This window comes from Lutra lutra, chromosome 16 (genome assembly GCF_902655055.1).
Source record: "Lutra lutra chromosome 16, mLutLut1.2, whole genome shotgun sequence".
Taxonomy (NCBI): domain Eukaryota; kingdom Metazoa; phylum Chordata; class Mammalia; order Carnivora; family Mustelidae; genus Lutra; species Lutra lutra.
This window is the reverse complement of record NC_062293.1, coordinates 34,178,773-34,198,129: the sequence shown is the minus strand read 5'-3', so window position 1 is coordinate 34,198,129 and position 19,357 is coordinate 34,178,773. Positions and strand designations below refer to the sequence as shown.

Genomic DNA, 19,357 nt, shown 5'->3' with positions numbered 1-19,357 from the left:
CTAACCAGGTATTAAAAGCAGATAGGGGGCGCCTGGGTGGCTCAGTTGGTTAAGCGACTGCCTTCAGCTCGGGTCATGATCCTGGAGTCCCGGGATCGAGTCCCACATCAGGCTCCTGGCTCCACGGGGAGTCTGCTTCTCCCTCTGACCTTCTCCTCGCTCATGCTCTCTCTCACTGTCTCTCTCTCTCTCTCAAATAAATAAATAAAATATTAAAAAAAAAAAAAAAAAAAAGCAGATGGGGCGCCTGGGTGGCTCAGTGGGTGAAGCCTCTGCCTTTGGCTTAGGTCATGATCTCAGGGTCCCGAGATCAAGCCCCACATGGGGCTCTCTGCTCGGCAGGGGGCCTGCTTCCCAACCCACCCTCTCTGCGTCTCTGCCTACTTGTGATCTCTCTCTGTCAAATAAATAAATACAATATTTAAAAAAATAAATAAAAGCATATTCCTTTCTTCCTCTACCTTCTAATTTTTTTTAGTATTAACTGTCTTTATAATAAAAATAAATTAGGAAATGTTAATATTTTAAGGTGGTAATGTTAGAAAAGCATTTTCAATTATTTTGTAGTAATTTTTTAAAAGATTTTATTTACTTGACAGAGAGGGACAGTGAGAGGAAACACAAGCAGGTGGAGCCGGAGAGGGAGAAGCAGGCTTCCCGCTGAGCAGGGCGCCTGTGATGTGGGGCTTGATCCGAGGACCCTGGAATCATGACCTGAGCCGAAGGCAGATGTTTAACAACTGAGCCACCGAGTCACCCTTATAGTAAATTTTGTGTATCTTTGCTTTGTACCTTAAATTGCCTAGCTGGGGGTTTTAGATTTAACATGGTTTTGGTTTTATCAAGTTGGTTCCTTAATACATGCTTTTCTCTTTATTAATTTGTATCTTGGTTTAACTTTTTTTTTTTTTTTTAAGATTTTATTTATTTATTTGACAGAGAGAGATCACAAGTAGGCAGAGGCAGGCAGAGAGAGAGGAGGAAGCAGGCTCTCTGCTGAGCAGAGAGCCCGATGCGGGGCTCCATCCCAGGACCCTGAGACGACCATGACCTGAGCCGAAAGCAGAGGCTTTAGCCCACTGAGCCACCCAGGTGCCCCTGTTTTAACTTCTTTAAACAGGGTGTTTCTACATCCAAACAAGGGCATACAGTCTGAGTATTTAAAAACGTGTATACTGGGGCAGCTGGGTGGCTCAGTCATTAAGCGTCCACCTTCAACTTAGGTCATGATCCCAGGGTCCTGGGATCCAGCCCCTCATCACATCAGGATCCCTGCTCAGCAGGAAGCCGGCTTCTCCCTCTCACACTGCCCCTGCTTGTGTTCTCTTTCGCTCTGTCAAATAAAATCTTTAAAAAAAAAAGTTCTCAAAGTCACCTACATGAAAGGTATAATTATAAACCATTAACATAGGCTGCTGCATATGGAGGGAAATGTGTTTCAAAATTATGGAAGGCTTTTTGACACTAGAAGGCTGGGAACTCCCATAAGCTCTTTATACAGGGGTCAGTCAAAACACTGTTCACCCCAGGGTACGAGAGGGCAACCAGTTATTCTAATTAGCTTAATGCATTAATTGTACTCAAAGGAATCAGTGTGGAGCTGTGCAAGGAAGACAAGCCTCATGCTGTCCTACTAAAGCTACAGCCCACACAGAGCACCCTGGAAACAGGCTGAGCTGGTTTCTATGGGAGCCCTTGCTACTGCATCTACTAGTGTACTTCAGAAACTGTACTCTGGCCTTATCTTTCTCTGATTTTTAGAGAATGAGGGTGGCCATCCTCCAGATGAAAATAAAAATCTCCCTTTCTTTGGAGCCCCACACTCCAGCTCATAGATAGTAGAGCGAATACTACAAGTTCCCCACGTGACATGAACTCTTTGAAGGGAGTTTCCCCAGTGTGTCAGTGCACACACTGCGGTTGTGTTGCGTTATACCGCACTGCACTGCTTCTGGTCACGGAGTCGAGATATCATATAGTACCACAGACATTCAAGGCACAAAATGACACTTAAACAAAGTAGACTGAATTAGAATTCCCAGGCCCTTTTTTTTATTTGCAGTAACAGCAAACCATCCACTTACACATTTTCTGGTCTTCCATCACCTGGAATCAACTAGGTTTGTTTTTGGGATCACGTAGTTGTTGTGTCCACTTTGGTGGATATAAGAAAGGAACAAACCAACCACTGGAACAGAGGGTGCCATTCTGCCCCAGTGGAATCCAGCAGGACCATCTGAGCATGCCACACCTGGACACTTAGCAGAGGGAAGGAGGACAGCTGCTCTTTTGTTTTCCAAGTAAATTCATTTGAAAGTGAACCAACCATCATCCTACGTCAAATGTATTAATTACTTAGATCGTCACTCTAAGAAGCATTTTTCTTTTTCTAATACCTTACTCTGAAACAAATTTACCAATAAATCCTAAAAATTTAGTACAAATAGTACAATTCATATTTGATTTCCTCTTTCCTTTCTTCAAACACCAAATAAAATGCAGGTGAAAGACATGAAACCCAACTGGAAGGTAACTTGCAATTCATGATAACCCTAATGAGTGTAAAAAATTTTGTTGGTTAACATGAATCTCTCTAAAATAGAGTATCGGGGTACTGCTTTCCAAATAAAGGATCAATCACCTTGCCAGAAGGTCCCTGGGCAGAAAAAAAGATTGTTAACCTTTTCAAAACCTACAAGACAGGTTGGTTGTTCTATATTTAGCTGTGGTCATGGAGACCATCCCAATTTTCCATAAAATCTTCTCAATGCTGCAATATCATGGCATAAAAGATTCAAAGTGCCACTAGACATAAGGACCACAGTTTCTGATCATAAACCATGAGGCTAGGTAATGTTTAAATGGGAATATTTGATATGGATGGTCAGATGAAAGATACCAAAATGTCAGACAGCCCATCGACTGCTGTTGCCATGACATTCAACAGTCAACATCAGTCTGATAAGCTACCCGACAAGGTGGTACAGCCATGAAGATGTCACGACGGTAGGCAAAAATAAGCAGACATTCAGGAAGGATTTTATAAAACAATCAGGCATTTCTGGCCTGTTGCAATTTAAACCCAATTCTACTCTTAACATAATGCCAGAAACAATCTTCCTAAAGAAAAAAGAGAAACTGTTTATTTTCCTCCCAAGCAAAACAAAGTGACCAAGTTCAATCAGAAACATCCCAAAAGAACGTAACACTTATTGAAGAAAGGCAAGAAAATTAGGTTACATAAAAAAGTAAAATTTGTCAAAACCAGAGTACATGCTGAGCTAAAATTAACACAGATATGAGAAAGTGTTTTTTTTTTTAAACAAACAAAAGTTATTCTATCTTCACTGCCCTGTAATTTGTATACTTTCATTCCTCCTGTTTTCACAAACCCCTCGCTATGCAAATCCCTAAGCTGCTCTTTCAGCAATGGGTAGCAAGCCGCCCAATTCCAGCCTAACAAAAAAGTGCCTTGGTTGTGGCTCTTATGTGCGAATACATGAAGGCTTAAGAAATTATGGTTGTGGGCGGATTCGGCAAGGCTGACCAGTAGGTGGTAGTAGCTAAAATGAAGCAAAAAAATCAAAACGCTCAAGAAAACGGACACAATTTTGGAATGATCAAAGATGTCTTTATAAAGTTTGTTCATGACTTCATTCTAAATATACAGAATAAAAAATGGTGTCAACTTATTCGTGAGACACCAACCAGAATTTTCTTATACTGTCTCAAAATTTAAAGATCAGTTTCCCAAGAGGGTGTGCAACGCATCATAAAATGGCCTTTTTTTTTTAAAGGTAGGAGAGGAAGGGGTGGGCAGGATAGCATATTAAATTTTACCATGATAGACATGCAAGACTGTCATCCAATCTAGTATAATTTATATACATTTTAATGACTTAGAAAAACAAAGGAGTCATTTCTGACAAGCCTAAATGGCTTGACTATTCAACATACTTAGGAACTTTTTTTTGGTGCCCGGGATTCTTTAACTGTGCCACGTGGGCCTTTTGAAGGTAACAAAGAAAAGGACAGTTTCTGTTAAGTTTGCTGCTGAACATCACATTCCACCCTAATAAAATACAAGCTGGATTGAATTGAGGGTGGATACCTTACCTTAACACACAAAGGAAAAGTATGTCAGTGCAAAATATGGACTAAACTGCTTTCAGGGGAAAAAAAATTTAAAATTGATAGAGGTTGGAAAAGGGAATTTTCCTTCTTGGTTTGGAGTCCTCCCAATTTAAGGCAGAACCCATCCATTCTAACTTCTGCCATTAAAACCTTTTCCTGCTTATTTAGTTTTCTCCTCTGAGTTCAACCGCTGCTGCATTCGTTTGGCATAACTTTGTGCCATGGAGTTAATGATGGACAGGATGAAGTAGCACACCATTACAACCACCAACTTCTCAAACAGCCAGGATAACCAGTTTTCTCCCTGCAAGAATAAATGCAAAACAATCCAGAAGAAACATTTCATTAATTTGGTAGTAAAAAGGGAATCATCTATAATATTTAAGAAAAATGATGAGAACTTGCTGCTTATAACCTATAAGGCCTAAAAAATTAAAATGAGAAGTCTCACATCTCCAGGTATCCTGAAGTCTACATTCAGGCCTTTTTACAGCCAATTATTAGGATTTCACTTTGCTAGATGTGAAGTCAATGTTGATTCACATAGTTTAGAATGGGCCAGGTGTGAGGTAGCCTCTTATCTTTTACTACATAAGGATAAAATTGATTAAATTCTACTATCTGAAGTTGCCATGTAGATATTTGTAGAGAGTAGTGTCAAGATAGTTACGTATTCTTGTTCCAGCATTGGGAGCAGCTTTTTAAAATGTAAGCTCTTCCTGAAGTCATATTTGGTCAACTGAGGGCAGCAAAGGGCCACACAGAGTCTAAGGCCATCAAATAATAATAATAATAATAAAAAATAAATAATCCAACAGTTGGGGTGCCTGGGTGGCTCAGTTGTTTAAGTGTCTGCCTCTTGATTTCAGCTCAGGTCTTAACCCCAGGGTCGTAAGATCAAGCCCCGCACTGGGCTCCACGCTAGGCGTCAAACTTACATTAAAAGAAAAAAAAAAGAAAAAAAAAATCCAACAAGTATGCTTCCTTCAAGTTTCCCATTTCAGGTTACTGCTTACTCATTCTCTTCTAGTCATTTCCCTTTGCCACAGAACTGTTTACAGAAAAGGCAGGCTTAGTTTAATAAGTTAAAGTTTTTAAGTTCAGCTCTGTGAAGAGCCTTAGTTGATTAAAAAAAAAAGATTATTTTCCCGTCTCTGAAAATAGGGCAAAAATGAAGGGAGAGATTCAAGTGACCTTGGTTAGTCTAATACCTTTTAATGCTACAAAATGCTACAAATTTAAAATTTTTAATCCACTTGGGAATTATTATTTGTTAATAAAGCATTACAATCAGTGAACTCCTTCAATATAACAGATCCATTATTTTCTGTTAACTCTACCTTTGTTTTTTGGGAGAAGATAGATACAAAATATAAGTTACATTTCTGATTTAGACAAAGACAATTCCCCAGTAGAGAGTAAATAGAGCCGCAACCTCAGTTAAGAAGACTGACAAACAAACCTAGCTCTATTTGCCTAAAAATGCCAGTGAGTGCTGTGAATGTAATTTCAGCCCGAAACCACGGGGGTGGGAAAGAGAAGAAAACGGAGTCAAGTCTCACCTGTGGTGTGCCCATTTCACTTTTGTGGTGAAGCTTCTGCCGCTGGGCCTCCAGGTACTCCTGGAATGGCTTCTGCAGAGATGGACCTACGCCGGGGACAGCACTGGAAGCAGGGCACAATAACCCAAGGAAAAAAGATATATTTGGGGAGAAAAGCAGGAAGAATGTTAAGAAAAATCCACTTACCACCTGGATTCAAAAAGCAGGGATTGGACAGAAAGAGGAAAAAAAAATACAACAATCAGCAGAGCTGGCAAAGCCTCTAAACTTTTTTTAGTGGGTAAAATTCATCCTTTAACAACCCCTTAGAGAAAAATCTCTTCCACCAACATGTCTGGGAGAAAGTAGGAGCTGAGCCCCTTCTAGCAGAAGAGTTCATCCTCAGAGTGAGGGCAGCTAAGCGAATGCTGCACACTGGTATGGCACAAAGAATAAAATGAATGACTTCTGAGAAGTCCCACATTTATCACCACCAGTTCCTGTAAGAACTGGTTTGAACCGATTAATAAGGAAATGACTTATGCTTGTGTCATCCCCAGTTGAAAAAGAAACTGCCCGCCCTCTCTCTGACTTGTCCCATCTTCTCAGAGGGGGGCGGTCCTTTCTCAATCTAAGTCCTTATTAGGACAATCTGTGCGTCATCCTTATCCAAAAAGAATGCATTAGCAAATTTGGGAGGCACCTCCCACCAGTCAGAAGTCAGTGATTAACAAAGGAACAAAGAAGGAACTATGAACCTTGAATCACTTCGTGGCTTATGGTAGATGGTTCGCACAGAAACTACAGTACATTTCTAAACAACTTGTTCTGAAATGACTTGGGATAGTGATCTTTGATAAGTTTATGTACTCGGAGCTCCCTCTCACCCAGAGTACGTGGAGGCAGTGCTGTTAAACCGGTTTGGTAACCAGCGACCAGGATCCCGTTTTAGAAATGCTTGCAGGCGTTTTTTAAAATGGTAACTTGAGGCAACTCAGAAAATCAAACATCTCTATTTTCTGTACCTTTTATTTTCTCATCTGCCATAATAGGGCTAAAAGGTAGATGAGCCAAATCTCCTGCAGCCATCAAAAGGTATGTCAATACATACATGCAAGAACACCTAATGGTCTCCCTTATAAGTACTAACTTCACCTCCTCTTTTCTAGAACAACCAGTTACTGCTTTCTTAATAAAAAGCAAAGGGGCAGAGGAAGATAATTTTTTGGAATACTATATTTACCAGAAGCTAACACATACATAAACTCCTGGCTGATACTTTTCCTTGATCCTCTTAACTATCAACCACCTGATACTTAATGGAGTCCTTATTTTGTGTCTGACATTGTAGTTGGCACTAAGGGAAAACAAAACAAAACAAGGCAACTGCAAGAAACAGTTCATGCCCACAAGGAACTTAAAATCTTGAGAGATTCAAAACACACAGGCACACACACACACATAGATACAAATGGATTTGTGAACAAAAGAATTTACAAATCTATACTAAATTCTTTTGGTACAGAAGATGTATTTCAAAGGAACTGGAGAAAGAAAGGAGATCAGTGTGGGGTGAAGCTGTACAAAAAGCTCCTTTAATAACTACTGCAGGATATGGGAAAGAGGCTGACTAGACATGTACAGCAGAGGCAAAGACTGCACTGATCAGACCATAAGACCCATATGACAGCCATGGAAGATGGAAGAAGGAAAGTCTCTTAACCTACAGCCTGAGTCTCTCTCTCTCTCACCGACTTCTAAGTGGCTTTACACTAACAACCTGTTCTGGGGTAAACCAGAAGAGCTGTGTCTGAACTATGTTGCTATTTATCAGTAATGATTCTGACTGCAATGGGGCAAGAACAGGACAAACTTTCTCTTTATTTTTTTTTTTAAGCTTTACTTATTTAAGTTATCTCTACACACAACACAAGGCTCCAACTCACCACCCCAAGATCAAGAGTCACACACTTCTCTGACTGAGCCAGCCAGACATCCCCAAACTTCCTCTTTAAAAGAGAAATTTTCCTTGGATAAATTTCCTTTTCCTCACATAATGCATAAGGGAATGCAAATAGCTCATCCATTTACACTTGAAACAAACCACGTGAATATAAAAAAAAATTCTAGTAAAATACATGTGTAAAAACATGGGCTTTGAAGACGGCAGATTTATAAGAACTTTGTTTCGGATACCGATTCATATTCACTCCTAATAACAATACCCTATTGTCATTGTTTTAAATTCTCAAGGATAGCCATAGTCAAGCCATTGTCTTCTTTTTTTTTTTTAAGGTTAAGAAAACCCTTTTATTCATAAAGGCTGAAATGACTGTATGCTAATCTGAACAGCTGATTGTACAAGAAATGACTTGAACATTCTCTTTTTTATGTGCTTCAAGAGTTGGACTCCATTATATGTGCCTTGTTCTCTCTACAGACTTCTAACTTTAACTGGAGTTGAGCAGAAATATGGCTTACAGTTTCCCTTAAATCATTCTTGGGCTCCATTCTTGGGCTATAATTCAAAGAGAAAATGAAGAACTAAGACCCATATGTTAGAAAGGTTCTTCTTTTTTGTTGCTGTGGTTGAGGGGAATGAGGAAGGGACTGGCAACAATCATTCTAGACTCCCTTCAAAATAATCTTAAAAGTTAAATGATTGCCACTGTCAAGTCCATTAAGAGCTGCACACTAGTTGACAGAGAATATGTCATTACACATTTACATTTAGTGATGTGCAATTTTCAATTATCTTGGGCTAATGTTGAGATTTCATTTTTCAAGGTGCTAGAGTGTTACAGGCTTCTTACATGTTTTTGGTAGGTGGGAGAGGTCTCTGTAGTTTCTCATAAGAGACTAGGAAAACAGTTGAAAATAGAGAAGTTAAAAGCTTTTATTGCAGTATATTAACCAAAACTCTCATGATAAATGCCACATGATCTGAATAAATCTGAAAAAATGAACATATAGGTATTAAGTATTATACAACTAATTATTTATCAGATCTTCTTAATCTTTATATATTCATCAAAATTTTAGTTTTACTTTCATTGCTTTTTCTCTATAAACAATGGTTTAGGCCACAGTTGTCTCAGCTTATACAAAGCACACTTACATTAGAGATTCCTTAATTAATACTGAAGCTATTTTAGTAATGGACTACATAAAAATTGCAATTACATCTGTCATTCTTTACGTGCATTTAAGGCAAACAATAATAACCAGACTATGACCTCATCCCTCAAGTTATTTTCAAGCAGCCAACAGAAGAGTCATTCCAACATTTAAGATTAATTTAAGGTATATATATGGGAGGGTAGGAAGAATAACTTGCATTCCTCTCCAGTGGTTTTTTACAGTTGGCTTATTAGTAAATGGCTACAGTGCCATTCCCAGAAAGCCATTAAATTCAGAGTATCCTGTGCACCTGGCCAAGGACTCATCTCAACCTGTAGTTGAGTGGGTCCTCCATCTGCCATTAGGTGCTGATTAAGCTAAAAGTATTAAAGTTTTGTGATACAGATGAAAATAAAGTTGGAGAAGAACAAACACACACAAAACTACTTTTCAGTCAACTGTTGGCCTTAAATATGTTTAAATTAGCTTTGTCAACAGCCACTTTCTCTAATCAAGAAAGCCTTAAAGAAACCCCAAACCAGAAAAAAATAAAAACAAAATTGATCTCATCTGCTTTTCCTTGCTGTAGACATTCAACATGGTGGGTAGAAAAAGCTGTGGATAGTAATTGATATTTATTTTCTTGGCATACACAAAAGTGTTCCAGATAACAGAACTTATTAAAAAACACATTTCCAACAAATTATTCTAATGGCAATTTTAAAATTTTTGTTATTGATTTTAAGAAAGGGGGGAGGGGAACCTCTCAGAAAATGCAAACAAATGAGGGGGAAAAAAACAAAAAAAAAGAAACACAAAAACAAAACCCACATAAGTCCAAGCCCACCCGGAGCTTGAAAGTGGTTTCATGGGAACATTATTTTGTCAGGCTTACTTATCTTAGTAGGTGTTAAGAAACAAGACAAACTTCTTTGTAAAATTCTGTCAAGAGCCCTGACCAATATGCAAACAAAATTTATTATTATTTTTTAAAGCAACCTTTTTTTTTAAGATTTTTAAAAAATTTATTTAACACAGAGAAAGAGGTCACAAGTAGGCAGACAGGCAGGCAGAGGGGGAGGGGGAAGCAGGCCCCCCACTGAGCAGAGAGGCCAGTATGGGCTCCATCCCAGGACCCTGAGATCATGACCTGAGCCAAGGCAGAGAAGGCAGAGGCTCAACCCACTGAGCCACCCAGGAACCCCCTAAATCCATTATTTTTCTACAGTTTTAAAATTGTATGTGACTTTGCTTCTGAAACCCATTTATCTGATAAGAAATCTATAATTTAAACTCTCCCCATACTGACTCATTATAAATAAAGGTCTCCATTATTCTTTGTACCCACAAAAGCCAGAAAATCTTCCAGAGGAAGCATCACAATTGGCAAAGATTGCATAGAGAGTGGGTGGTGTGATTATTTTTCACAATGCTTTATATTTTCATTTTGTTGGTTATTCCTGGGCTCACACCCATTCCAAAAATTTATTGGTCATTATTATTCTTGTTTTCAAGGGACACTTTTCAAATTGTGTAACTTTCAAACAAATTGGATACTAAAAAACACACATTTTGATTTACTTTGAATCTCCTCTCCATCATAGGTAGTAATCAAACTAAGACTTGTTATTAGAATACCTGAAATTTTCCTATTCATGATTCTGTTTGGATTTTTCCAGACAGGTGTAGTTTTTGGTTGTCGTTGTTACTATGTACCACCATAAAACTTGGGCACAGTGTTAAATAACAGAAATAACATGAACTTAAAAACAACTGTTGTGTCTTGTTGCTTAACCTTACCTACACAAGGCTGCCTTATGTAAAGGTTAAACAGTTAAAATGCCTAAGGGAACTAAGTGGGTATGAATAAAGTAAATGTTATATTTAATATAGGCTCTGCACCTTTCTTAACCACTTTTTGGAGGATCTTAGCATTAATGTGATCATGTAAGTTACACTGGCTTTCCTGAAAACATACTGTCTAACATTAGTTCCCAGTAAGGCTACAAAGTAATAAGGCTTTATTTTTCTTAGAAAAAATTACAGGCACAAGTTTTTTTTTTTTGTTCGTTTGTTTGTCTTATCACCTTTGTTTCACTGGTTGTGTATACTTTGAGGCTGATTTTTTATTTAACATCTCTCTGATGATTAATTATAATATCATAAATAACATTCTCAGGGGTGATTAGTTAGACCTCTGAAAGCTTATAAGTGGAACAAAAATATTTTTAGAATAAAATTCAGGTCAAGGGGGATATTAAAGAAAGGAAAATACAGGGTTTAATCAATTCTAAGTGTTGTTATAATTCAGAAGCATGATAGAGATTACTGAAGTAAATTAATGATGCCCAGTACTTTTGTTTTTAAAAAGATTTTATGTATTTATTTCAGAGAGAGACAGAGAGCATAAGTATGAGTGGGGGGGGTGGGTGGCAGAGGGAGAAGCAGGCTCCCCACTGAGCAGACAGCTCAGGGCCCTGGGTTCGTTACCTGAGCTGAAGGCAGACCCTTCATAAACGGAGTCACCCAGGCATCCCATGTAAACATTTCTGATATATGTATATATTACTTATGCAAATAGTAAAATGCACAAATACAAAAGGATAAAATAAAGCTAAAATTAAAAAATTTTAAAAAATTCTTAATTTTAAAAGTCTTACTAAGTATCAAGGCTTTTGTGCTATCATTAGTGAATATTTCAAGATATATTACATACTTGTCCTTGATTAAAGTTAATAATTTCTAAATTTGTTGGCTGACTTCTGTAGACATATAATAGGAACAGGTAAAATGTCAATGCTGCAACTTTTTTACTGCCTCTTGTGACTGCACTATTACCACTCTTCCCCTTCTACTGTTTCTTTACAGGAAACTTTTAAAGCCGGTTGTGTGTTCTGTGAGGATTAGTTTAGTTAAAACTAGGAATTATAAATCTGATTAATGGGGCACAGAAAAAACACAATATATTGCAAAAGGTCCACTGTGAACCCTTTTTGCATTGTGGCACTCCCACTGTTCCCCTAGCCTATTTCTGTACTCCATGAGATGTAATTTTCTGACATGTGGCCCGAGGGAGTGCCAGTCAGACTGATGGTAGTAAACTACATCCTCCATATGTGTATAGTCATATAAACTGTGTATATATGTGCTACCATAATGTTATATACCTAAAATATACAAAAAAGAAAATAACGAAGATGAAAATAAATATAAATAGAAGTTCTAAAAAAAAAAAAGTTCTATTGTTTTAGTCCCATTCTGATGGTAGAGACCACTGGTATAGACCATGAGGCTAAACTTCAAGGGGTATAAATATTATACCTTATTCCCAAAAGTTATAGTTAGCAGACCAATTCAATGCAGGACTGTTAGGTAAGATACTAGAGAGAAAAAAAGCTATTTCTACAAAGATGTAGACTGTGGGAGGGGAGGCATCTGGGTGGCTCAGTTGTTGGGTATCTGCCTTGGGCTGAGGTCATGATCCTGGAGTCCTAGGATAGAGATTGCACATCGGGCACCCTTCTCAGTGGGAAGCCTGCTTCTCCCTCTCCCACTCTCCCTGCTTGTGTTCCCTCTCCTTCTGTCAAATAAATAAATAGATATATAGACAGATAATAAAGCAGACTGGATGTCTCTTTTTTCCTCAGACTTCTAAAGGTCATTATAAAGAGGGACTTTTAGAATCCAGATAGTTAAACCTCAAGAGACTGAAACCCTGAGCCCTCAGTTGGAACACAATTATATTTCAAATGAGTATCAGAGTCTTCAGAATTTTCTTGACTGAGTGAGGATCACTGCATGTAAATCAATAAATCAGATTCATCCTCTAACTCCAGAGAATTCTATCAACTGAGATTTGGGCCAGGAGGATTAGAGAGCCTATTATTAAATTGAAAATGGTCTCTTGTAGACTCAAGCCAACAGATTCTTCTGCTGAAGAGACTGAATTTTACATTGAAGGTACTAGTAGGATATATATATTCAGGGATTAAAAAAAAAAAAGCCCCTCCCACCCTACTCCCCCTTTATATGCTGATACTGTCTTCCATACAAAAGATGCAATAAAAACATGGTGGAAGTTCAGTAAGAAGACCGGACTAGCAATTCCCTTTCTTTTTTTTTAATTTTAAATTTTTTATTAACATATATTATTAGGCCCAGGGGTACAGGTCTGTAGCAATTCCCTTTCTTAATTTTTTGTGTTTTAAACTTTTTCTTTCTTTCTTTTTTTTTTTAAAGCTTTTATTTATTTATTTGACAGAGAGAGAGATCACAAGCAGGCAGAGAGTCAGGCAGAGAGCGGGGGGGGGGGGGGGGGGGGGGGGGGGAAGCAGGCTCCCCGCTGAGCAGAGAGCCTGATGCGGGGCTCGATCCCAGGACTCCAAGATCATGACCTAAGCCGAAGGCAGCGGCTCAATCCACTGAGCCACCCAGGCGCCCCTCTTTTTTTGTTTTTAAAGTAAACTCTACTCCCTACTTGGGGCTTGAACTTATGACTCCACGATCAAGAGTCTCATGCTCTACTGACTAAGCCAGCCAGGCGCCCCAGCAATTCCCTTTCTTGATAACAGTCTTATAAATAATTTTTTCTGTTTCCAGAAATGTGTACATTTCAAACAGTACAGAGTTAAGTTGTTCCCCCACCCCACGCAGTGATCTAAACAGGCTTAACGGTTAGTATTTTAATGAGTTGTCATTTCCTGTCTGATAAAGATTCTCACAGTATTTAACCACCAGTTTCCCTGGGGCCCAACCAATACTAGAGCTCTATTCATAGTGACTCAGAATGGATCTCAGACTCCAGGCCTGATTCAACAATGATAGATGGCCCTCCAAATGAAACTGTCTTTCCTCATAAGGTAGACTGCTCTGGAGAAGGGAGGAAAGGGGAATATAGTTTATCATGTAATCTTTCTGAAGAAGCCAAAGGCCATTATACTGACTCATTAATATTTATAACCTTCCCATCCTCAGAGATTAGAGAGAGAAAAAAAGAGAGAAACAAATTGATACCTAATTAACCCAGGAATATGACAAGTAAATGAACTGGTGCTAACTGCAAATCAACTTATATTTAACCTAGTAAAAATGGGATCCCGTAATTCTGTATGACTGTAATGAAAGGGTTATTAATTTTCCCATGTAATTGAATGGAAAATCTGAATCTTTGAAGCTAATATTACAAGAGAAAATTGTTAACTGATGTATTCTACTTGCTTTTGGATCTGAAATGTGGTAGCCCACCCAAACCAAATTCCTTTATATCTAAGGATCTTGGAAGAGTACCCCAACATAAAATAAAGTCAAAATGAAAGTTATGTACTACACTAAAAAATCTAGGGCTTTTTCAGATATAAAATTTTGGGCTGACAATCTAAATTGTTAACAGTCTAAAATTCGTTATGATTCAACCTCAGGATTTGAATTAAAACATCTTGAATTTCGTTCACATCTGTGTCTCTTTCAAAAGATTAAAACCTCTTTTGTACTCTAGTTAGTCCATTGTGTGCTCAGTGGTATTATAAACACATGACACCATCGGTTTTTTAGCGGCTGGGCAGAAGGAAGACCACTGTTTTATCCAGAAACATCAGGTGTATTGTGCTACTGGCTCACAGCATATTTCCATCACAGGCGTCTTTCAAAAAAAAGAATTTGCAATTGCCCTTGCTTTTGAACATTTAGAACTGTTTTCTATCAGAAGCAGAATGGAGGTAAAACCTCCTTATGATAATTAGTAGCTACTCTTTGAATTATGTGATCATTAAGGGACACTTTTGAAAACAAAACCTCAAATCAGAATGTAGACTTGAGCAGTAGGAGCCAAACAGGCATTTATGTCAATGAATGAGGCCAGAGCTAAAGGAGTGGTCTATAAGCACCAAGTCAAAGTGATTGGCTGCCAAAACAAAACCCTGTAAAAAAAATCAACTGATTTCAGTTCTAGAAAATGGCAAACTGGCAGCAGCTTTGTACAGTGACATATCTGTGGCTGGCTTGAAGACCACTGAGTTCTAAGGATGAAATCAGCAATAGAGAACCACAGCACCAACGTCAATAATAAAGAAGAGTTTGTAGAATTATAAATTGAAGGTAAAATGGTATAAGAACTTACTGACCTTTAGTTATTCAAAGTGGCATAATGGTCAGTGGACTAAAAAATGACATTACTGACTAGAATTCAATCTCATCTCAGAACAATATAACTATTCCAATATTAGGCAGAAAATCACTAGATGCAGTAGATAACTAAGAAAAAAGTCAGGATCCCTATCCTAATGAACTTAATCTAGACAGGTGATGAGAAAAAAAATGCATTTAAACCTACAGTACAAAGGCCAGTAGGTTCCTCCCTCAAAGTAACACCTGCAGTAACTAGTTACAGCTGCACAAAGTGAATACACTTGTGAACATGGAGTGGACAGAGAGAATTTCTGCTGACTCCTTATCAAATTCACACAGTAGCCATTTGACACCAGCGCTTTGTCCAAATCTACAACTTCAAGTAGATTATCTCACTGCTTTCCATAGCACTGACTCAATTCCTCTTTTCTACTTCAAAAGATCTTGGAATATTTACTCTAGTTTTGAAGGAAGAAGTGGTTAAGGAAACAATCAATCCACTTAGGCTTTTGATCTTATTTCTTGGATCCTATCTCCAACTCTTGCATTTATATGAATTTAACTTCTGTGTGTTTCAGTTTCCTCATCTATATAGTGATAGTACCTTATAGGTTTTGTTATACATATTCAATAAAAATATATGTAAAGCATCTGGCACCGTAGGTTCTTACTAAATGCTAATTTCCAACCCACATCCTTTTTTTTTTTTTTCATTTCTATTTTCCATCTCTAATTCTTTACTAGTCTTTCCCTCAGCCTAAAAATACTCAGAAGTCTCTCCTAATAATGAATGAATTCATGAATCGACAAATATTTATAGAACACGTACAATGTGTCAGGCATGACCCTGACCTGACTTTTCCTTTAACCAACAATTCTATGTAATACAATATAATTCAGTTTTAGTTTTCATCATTCTACAGAAATGTTCTAATTATGGTCAATAGTAACTTCCTAATACAATGACAATTTCTCATACAGTCCAGCTCCAGAGTTCCTGCTTATCCTTAGCTATGTTGCCTCCCAATATCTATAACAAAAATACAGAATAGGTAAGTGTCAAAAGAGAAGATAACAAATTACAGGAAAAGGACATGAAAAGGAAGTACTTTCCACCTAAATTACAGAAGATTGTGTTAAAGTCTGTATATAACTGAGTCTCCACAGTTGCAGTGTTAAAACTTAATATATCCGGGGCGCCTGGGTGGCTCAGTGGGTTAAGCCTCTGCCTTCGGCTCGGGTCATGATCTCAGGGTCCTGGGATCGAGCCCCGCATCGGGCTCTCTGCTCGGCAGTGAGCCTGCTTCCTCCTCTCTCTGCCTGCCTCTCTGCCTGCCTCTCTGCCTACTTGTGATCTCTCTCTCTCTCTCTGTCAAATAAATAAATAAAAAATCTTTAAAAAAAAAAAAAAACTTAATATATCCTTTTTCAGTTAATACAAGTATTTGTATTCTATACCTCCATTACCTTTTCTGATTATTTTATAGTGATCAAAGTTAAAGAGAATCAACTGTGTTAACCATTTTATATTTTAAAATGAAAGAATAGATTTGGGGCGCCTGGATGACTCAGGGGGTTAAAGACTCTGCCTTGGGCTTGGGTTGTGATCCCAGGGTCCTGGGATCGGCCGGCATCGGGCTCTCTGCTCTGCGGGGAGCCTGCTTCCCCGTCCCCTGCCTACCTCTCTGCCTACTGGTGATCTCTGTCTGTCAAATAAATAAATAAAATCTTAAAAAAGAAAGAAAGAAAGAATAGATTTTCTTTCTGTAGAAGAAAAAGTCCAGACTAACATAGCTCATTCCGACGACTTGTTACAAAGTAAGGAACAAGAAACATTGTTAAGATTCAAGAACTTAATTACTCACTGGTTAAAATGATCTCTCTTGCCACAGGCAAGTCCGACTCTGAGGTCAAACTTCAAGTTAACTCAGAAATAGGAGACAGCAAAGAGCATGGAACATTCTGTATCTGGTAAAAAGTCCCTGCTCCAGCCAACCCCCACCCCTAAATTCAATGATTGAGTTACTTTCCTGTGTGGTAAAACTAGGGACTTTGTCTTCCAATAAGACCCTGGCAACCTGACAATGAGCCAATGTTCTGCATATGGTTTGTTACGAGTCATAAGCTTAATGTTATTTTCTGGGAATTCTTATCCTCTATTTGGTGAGAATACTGGAACATGTAATTTTAATCATGATTTTAATGTTAGACTTGGTCATGCTCTTTAAGAAATATGTCCAGGTCTCTCTCATTGGAGAAAGTCTAAAATTAAATAAAAATTAATTTAAAATTAATTTAAAATCTTATTTAAAAAAAAATATAATGCCTTTGAGGCGCTGAAGTTCTCTCTTTCTTTGGGTCTGTCCCCTTGACTTATTTCAACCTAAGACACCAAAGAGCGAAAAACTCTATTACATGCCTAATCTTTTTTTCAGAATCTTTTCTCTGTCCCCTGCCAAACTTACCATAAACCAAAAGGCTTTTTCTCAAGGCTATTATCTGTATTCTAACATCTCTCAGAATATAAAACTGATTCATTATATCTGTTCAGATTTCCATATATAACTAGACAAACACTTTGATTTAGGAAAAGATAACAGAGATACTTTTCCCTAAACCTAATGACACTAGCGACCTTTCCAGAACAATCCAAGAACAATCCAAGAAATAAATCTAATTACTATTTCTAGTTGAGGGAAGGTAACTATTTACTCATAAAATTACAGTATATTTTGAAGGTAGGGCTTATATTCTCTCTGGGACCTTAGGACTGTCATAGAATGACATTCTGTACTAAAAATACCAAAGGCCAAGGGTATACTTAGGGTATCATATTTAGCAGGGCCACTCCCTACTTACATTAAGACCAGAAGTCCTTTGGAAAGGAGTATTTCCTTCAGTCGTCAGTATAGCAGACATACCTCGGTAAAATTAATACTAAACCACAGCACCAGAGATGTAATGGTCAACACTAACTCACTACCAGGGACGGTGTGATGGTGGTGGGCAGTTGGCCTGGCAGACCACCGGCATACCCATGGTGAGAATCTGCCCGAATCTGGTCCTAGATAAAATTATCTTATCAATACTAAGTTATCAAAACAGGAGTCTGCTGGGGATACTCTCTCTCCCTTTCCCTCTGGTGCTTCCCTCCCTCTCCTCTGCTTGCTCTCTCTCATTAAATAAATAAATGTATCTTAAAAAAAAAAGAAAGAAAAGAAATGTATTGTTTGAAAAAAGAGCAAATAGGGACACATGGGTGGCTCAATCAGTTAAGTGTCTGCCTTTGGCTCAGGTCATGATCATGATCCCAGGGTCCTCGGATAAAGCCCAGCATCCAGCTCCCTGCTCAGGGGAAAGCTGCTTCTCCCTCTCCAACTCCCCCGCTTGTGTTCCCTCTCTCACTGTCTCTCTCTGTGTCAAATAAATAAAATCTTTAAAAAAAAAAAGAAAAGAAAAGAAAAGAAAGGAAAAAAGAGCAAACAGAAGTGGATGCAGAGAGAAGCTAAATAACTGGTCTGGGGCAGAGTTCATACTCAAATCTCAATTTCTTTTGTTCAAAGGCTGTACTCTCTTTTCATATTCTACTCCCTAGCTCTCCTTTACTATTGGGGTTCATTTTCCATTCTTCCTTTTTTAGTATCTCATCATTTTAAATTTCAATTGTTGCTGACTTTTTGGTCTTGTCTTTTGATTTTTTTCACTACAATGGTAATTCACCACTCCCTTAATTGTGGGTATATAGTTTTTAATATCCTTCAAAAGGCTGTATTCCAAACTTTACTAGTTTAGTTTGATCAACTGCTAAACCATTTACAGTTTAATAGTGAAATGAGACAACAATCAAAGGATAATGTTATTACAGCAAACTACAGGCACTATTTTCATTCAGTTCTACTCAACAATGGGTCTAGGGAATCAATTTAACTATTCTTCTCTTTTCTGAAATAGATTGCTAAACTATTATGATATGTAAAAATAAATTTATGTCTACTAAAAATTCATTCTCCTTGTTTAACTTAATTTTCAGTCTAGGCTTAGTGAGTCTATTTATTAATTATCATTCGAACACTTTATTTATTTATTTTTAAGATTTTATCTATTTATTTGGCAGAGATCACAAGTAGGCAGAGAAGCAGGCGGGGCGGGGGGGGGGGGGGGGGGAAGCAGGCTCCCTGTGGAGCAGAGAGCCCAATTCGGGAGCTCAATCCCAGGACTCTGGGATCATGACCTGAGCCGAAGGCAGAGGCTTAACCCACTGAGCCACCCAGGCGCCCTTGAACACTTGTATTTAAAAGCATTTCCTACTTCAAAATACAGGAAAACAAATCATGTCAAGCTCAACTGGAGAATATGATTAAAAGATAATGTTATTCCTGACAAATATGAAAAATATACTCACTGGTGTCTGGTAATAAAGAATTATTATCATCTGCTAA

The 19,357-nt window shown here is 38.1% G+C and overlaps 1 protein-coding gene across 8 annotated transcripts in view; it reads right to left on the bottom strand.

Moving 5' to 3' along the window:
* Positions 1–2,025: 2,025 nt before the first annotated feature.
* Positions 2,026–19,357, bottom strand: part of VMP1 (vacuole membrane protein 1) — a 138,500-nt gene continuing 121,168 nt past the window's right edge. For all 8 annotated transcript variants that reach the window (XM_047706540.1, XM_047706539.1, XM_047706542.1 and 5 more), the window contains 2 exons: positions 5,697–5,799; positions 2,026–4,438 (listed from right to left, as the gene is read on the bottom strand). In XM_047706540.1, the coding sequence (XP_047562496.1) occupies positions 4,295–4,438; positions 5,697–5,799 (247 nt within the window). In that variant the 3' untranslated portion in view covers positions 2,026–4,294. The remainder of the gene's footprint in view (positions 4,439–5,696; positions 5,800–19,357) is intronic.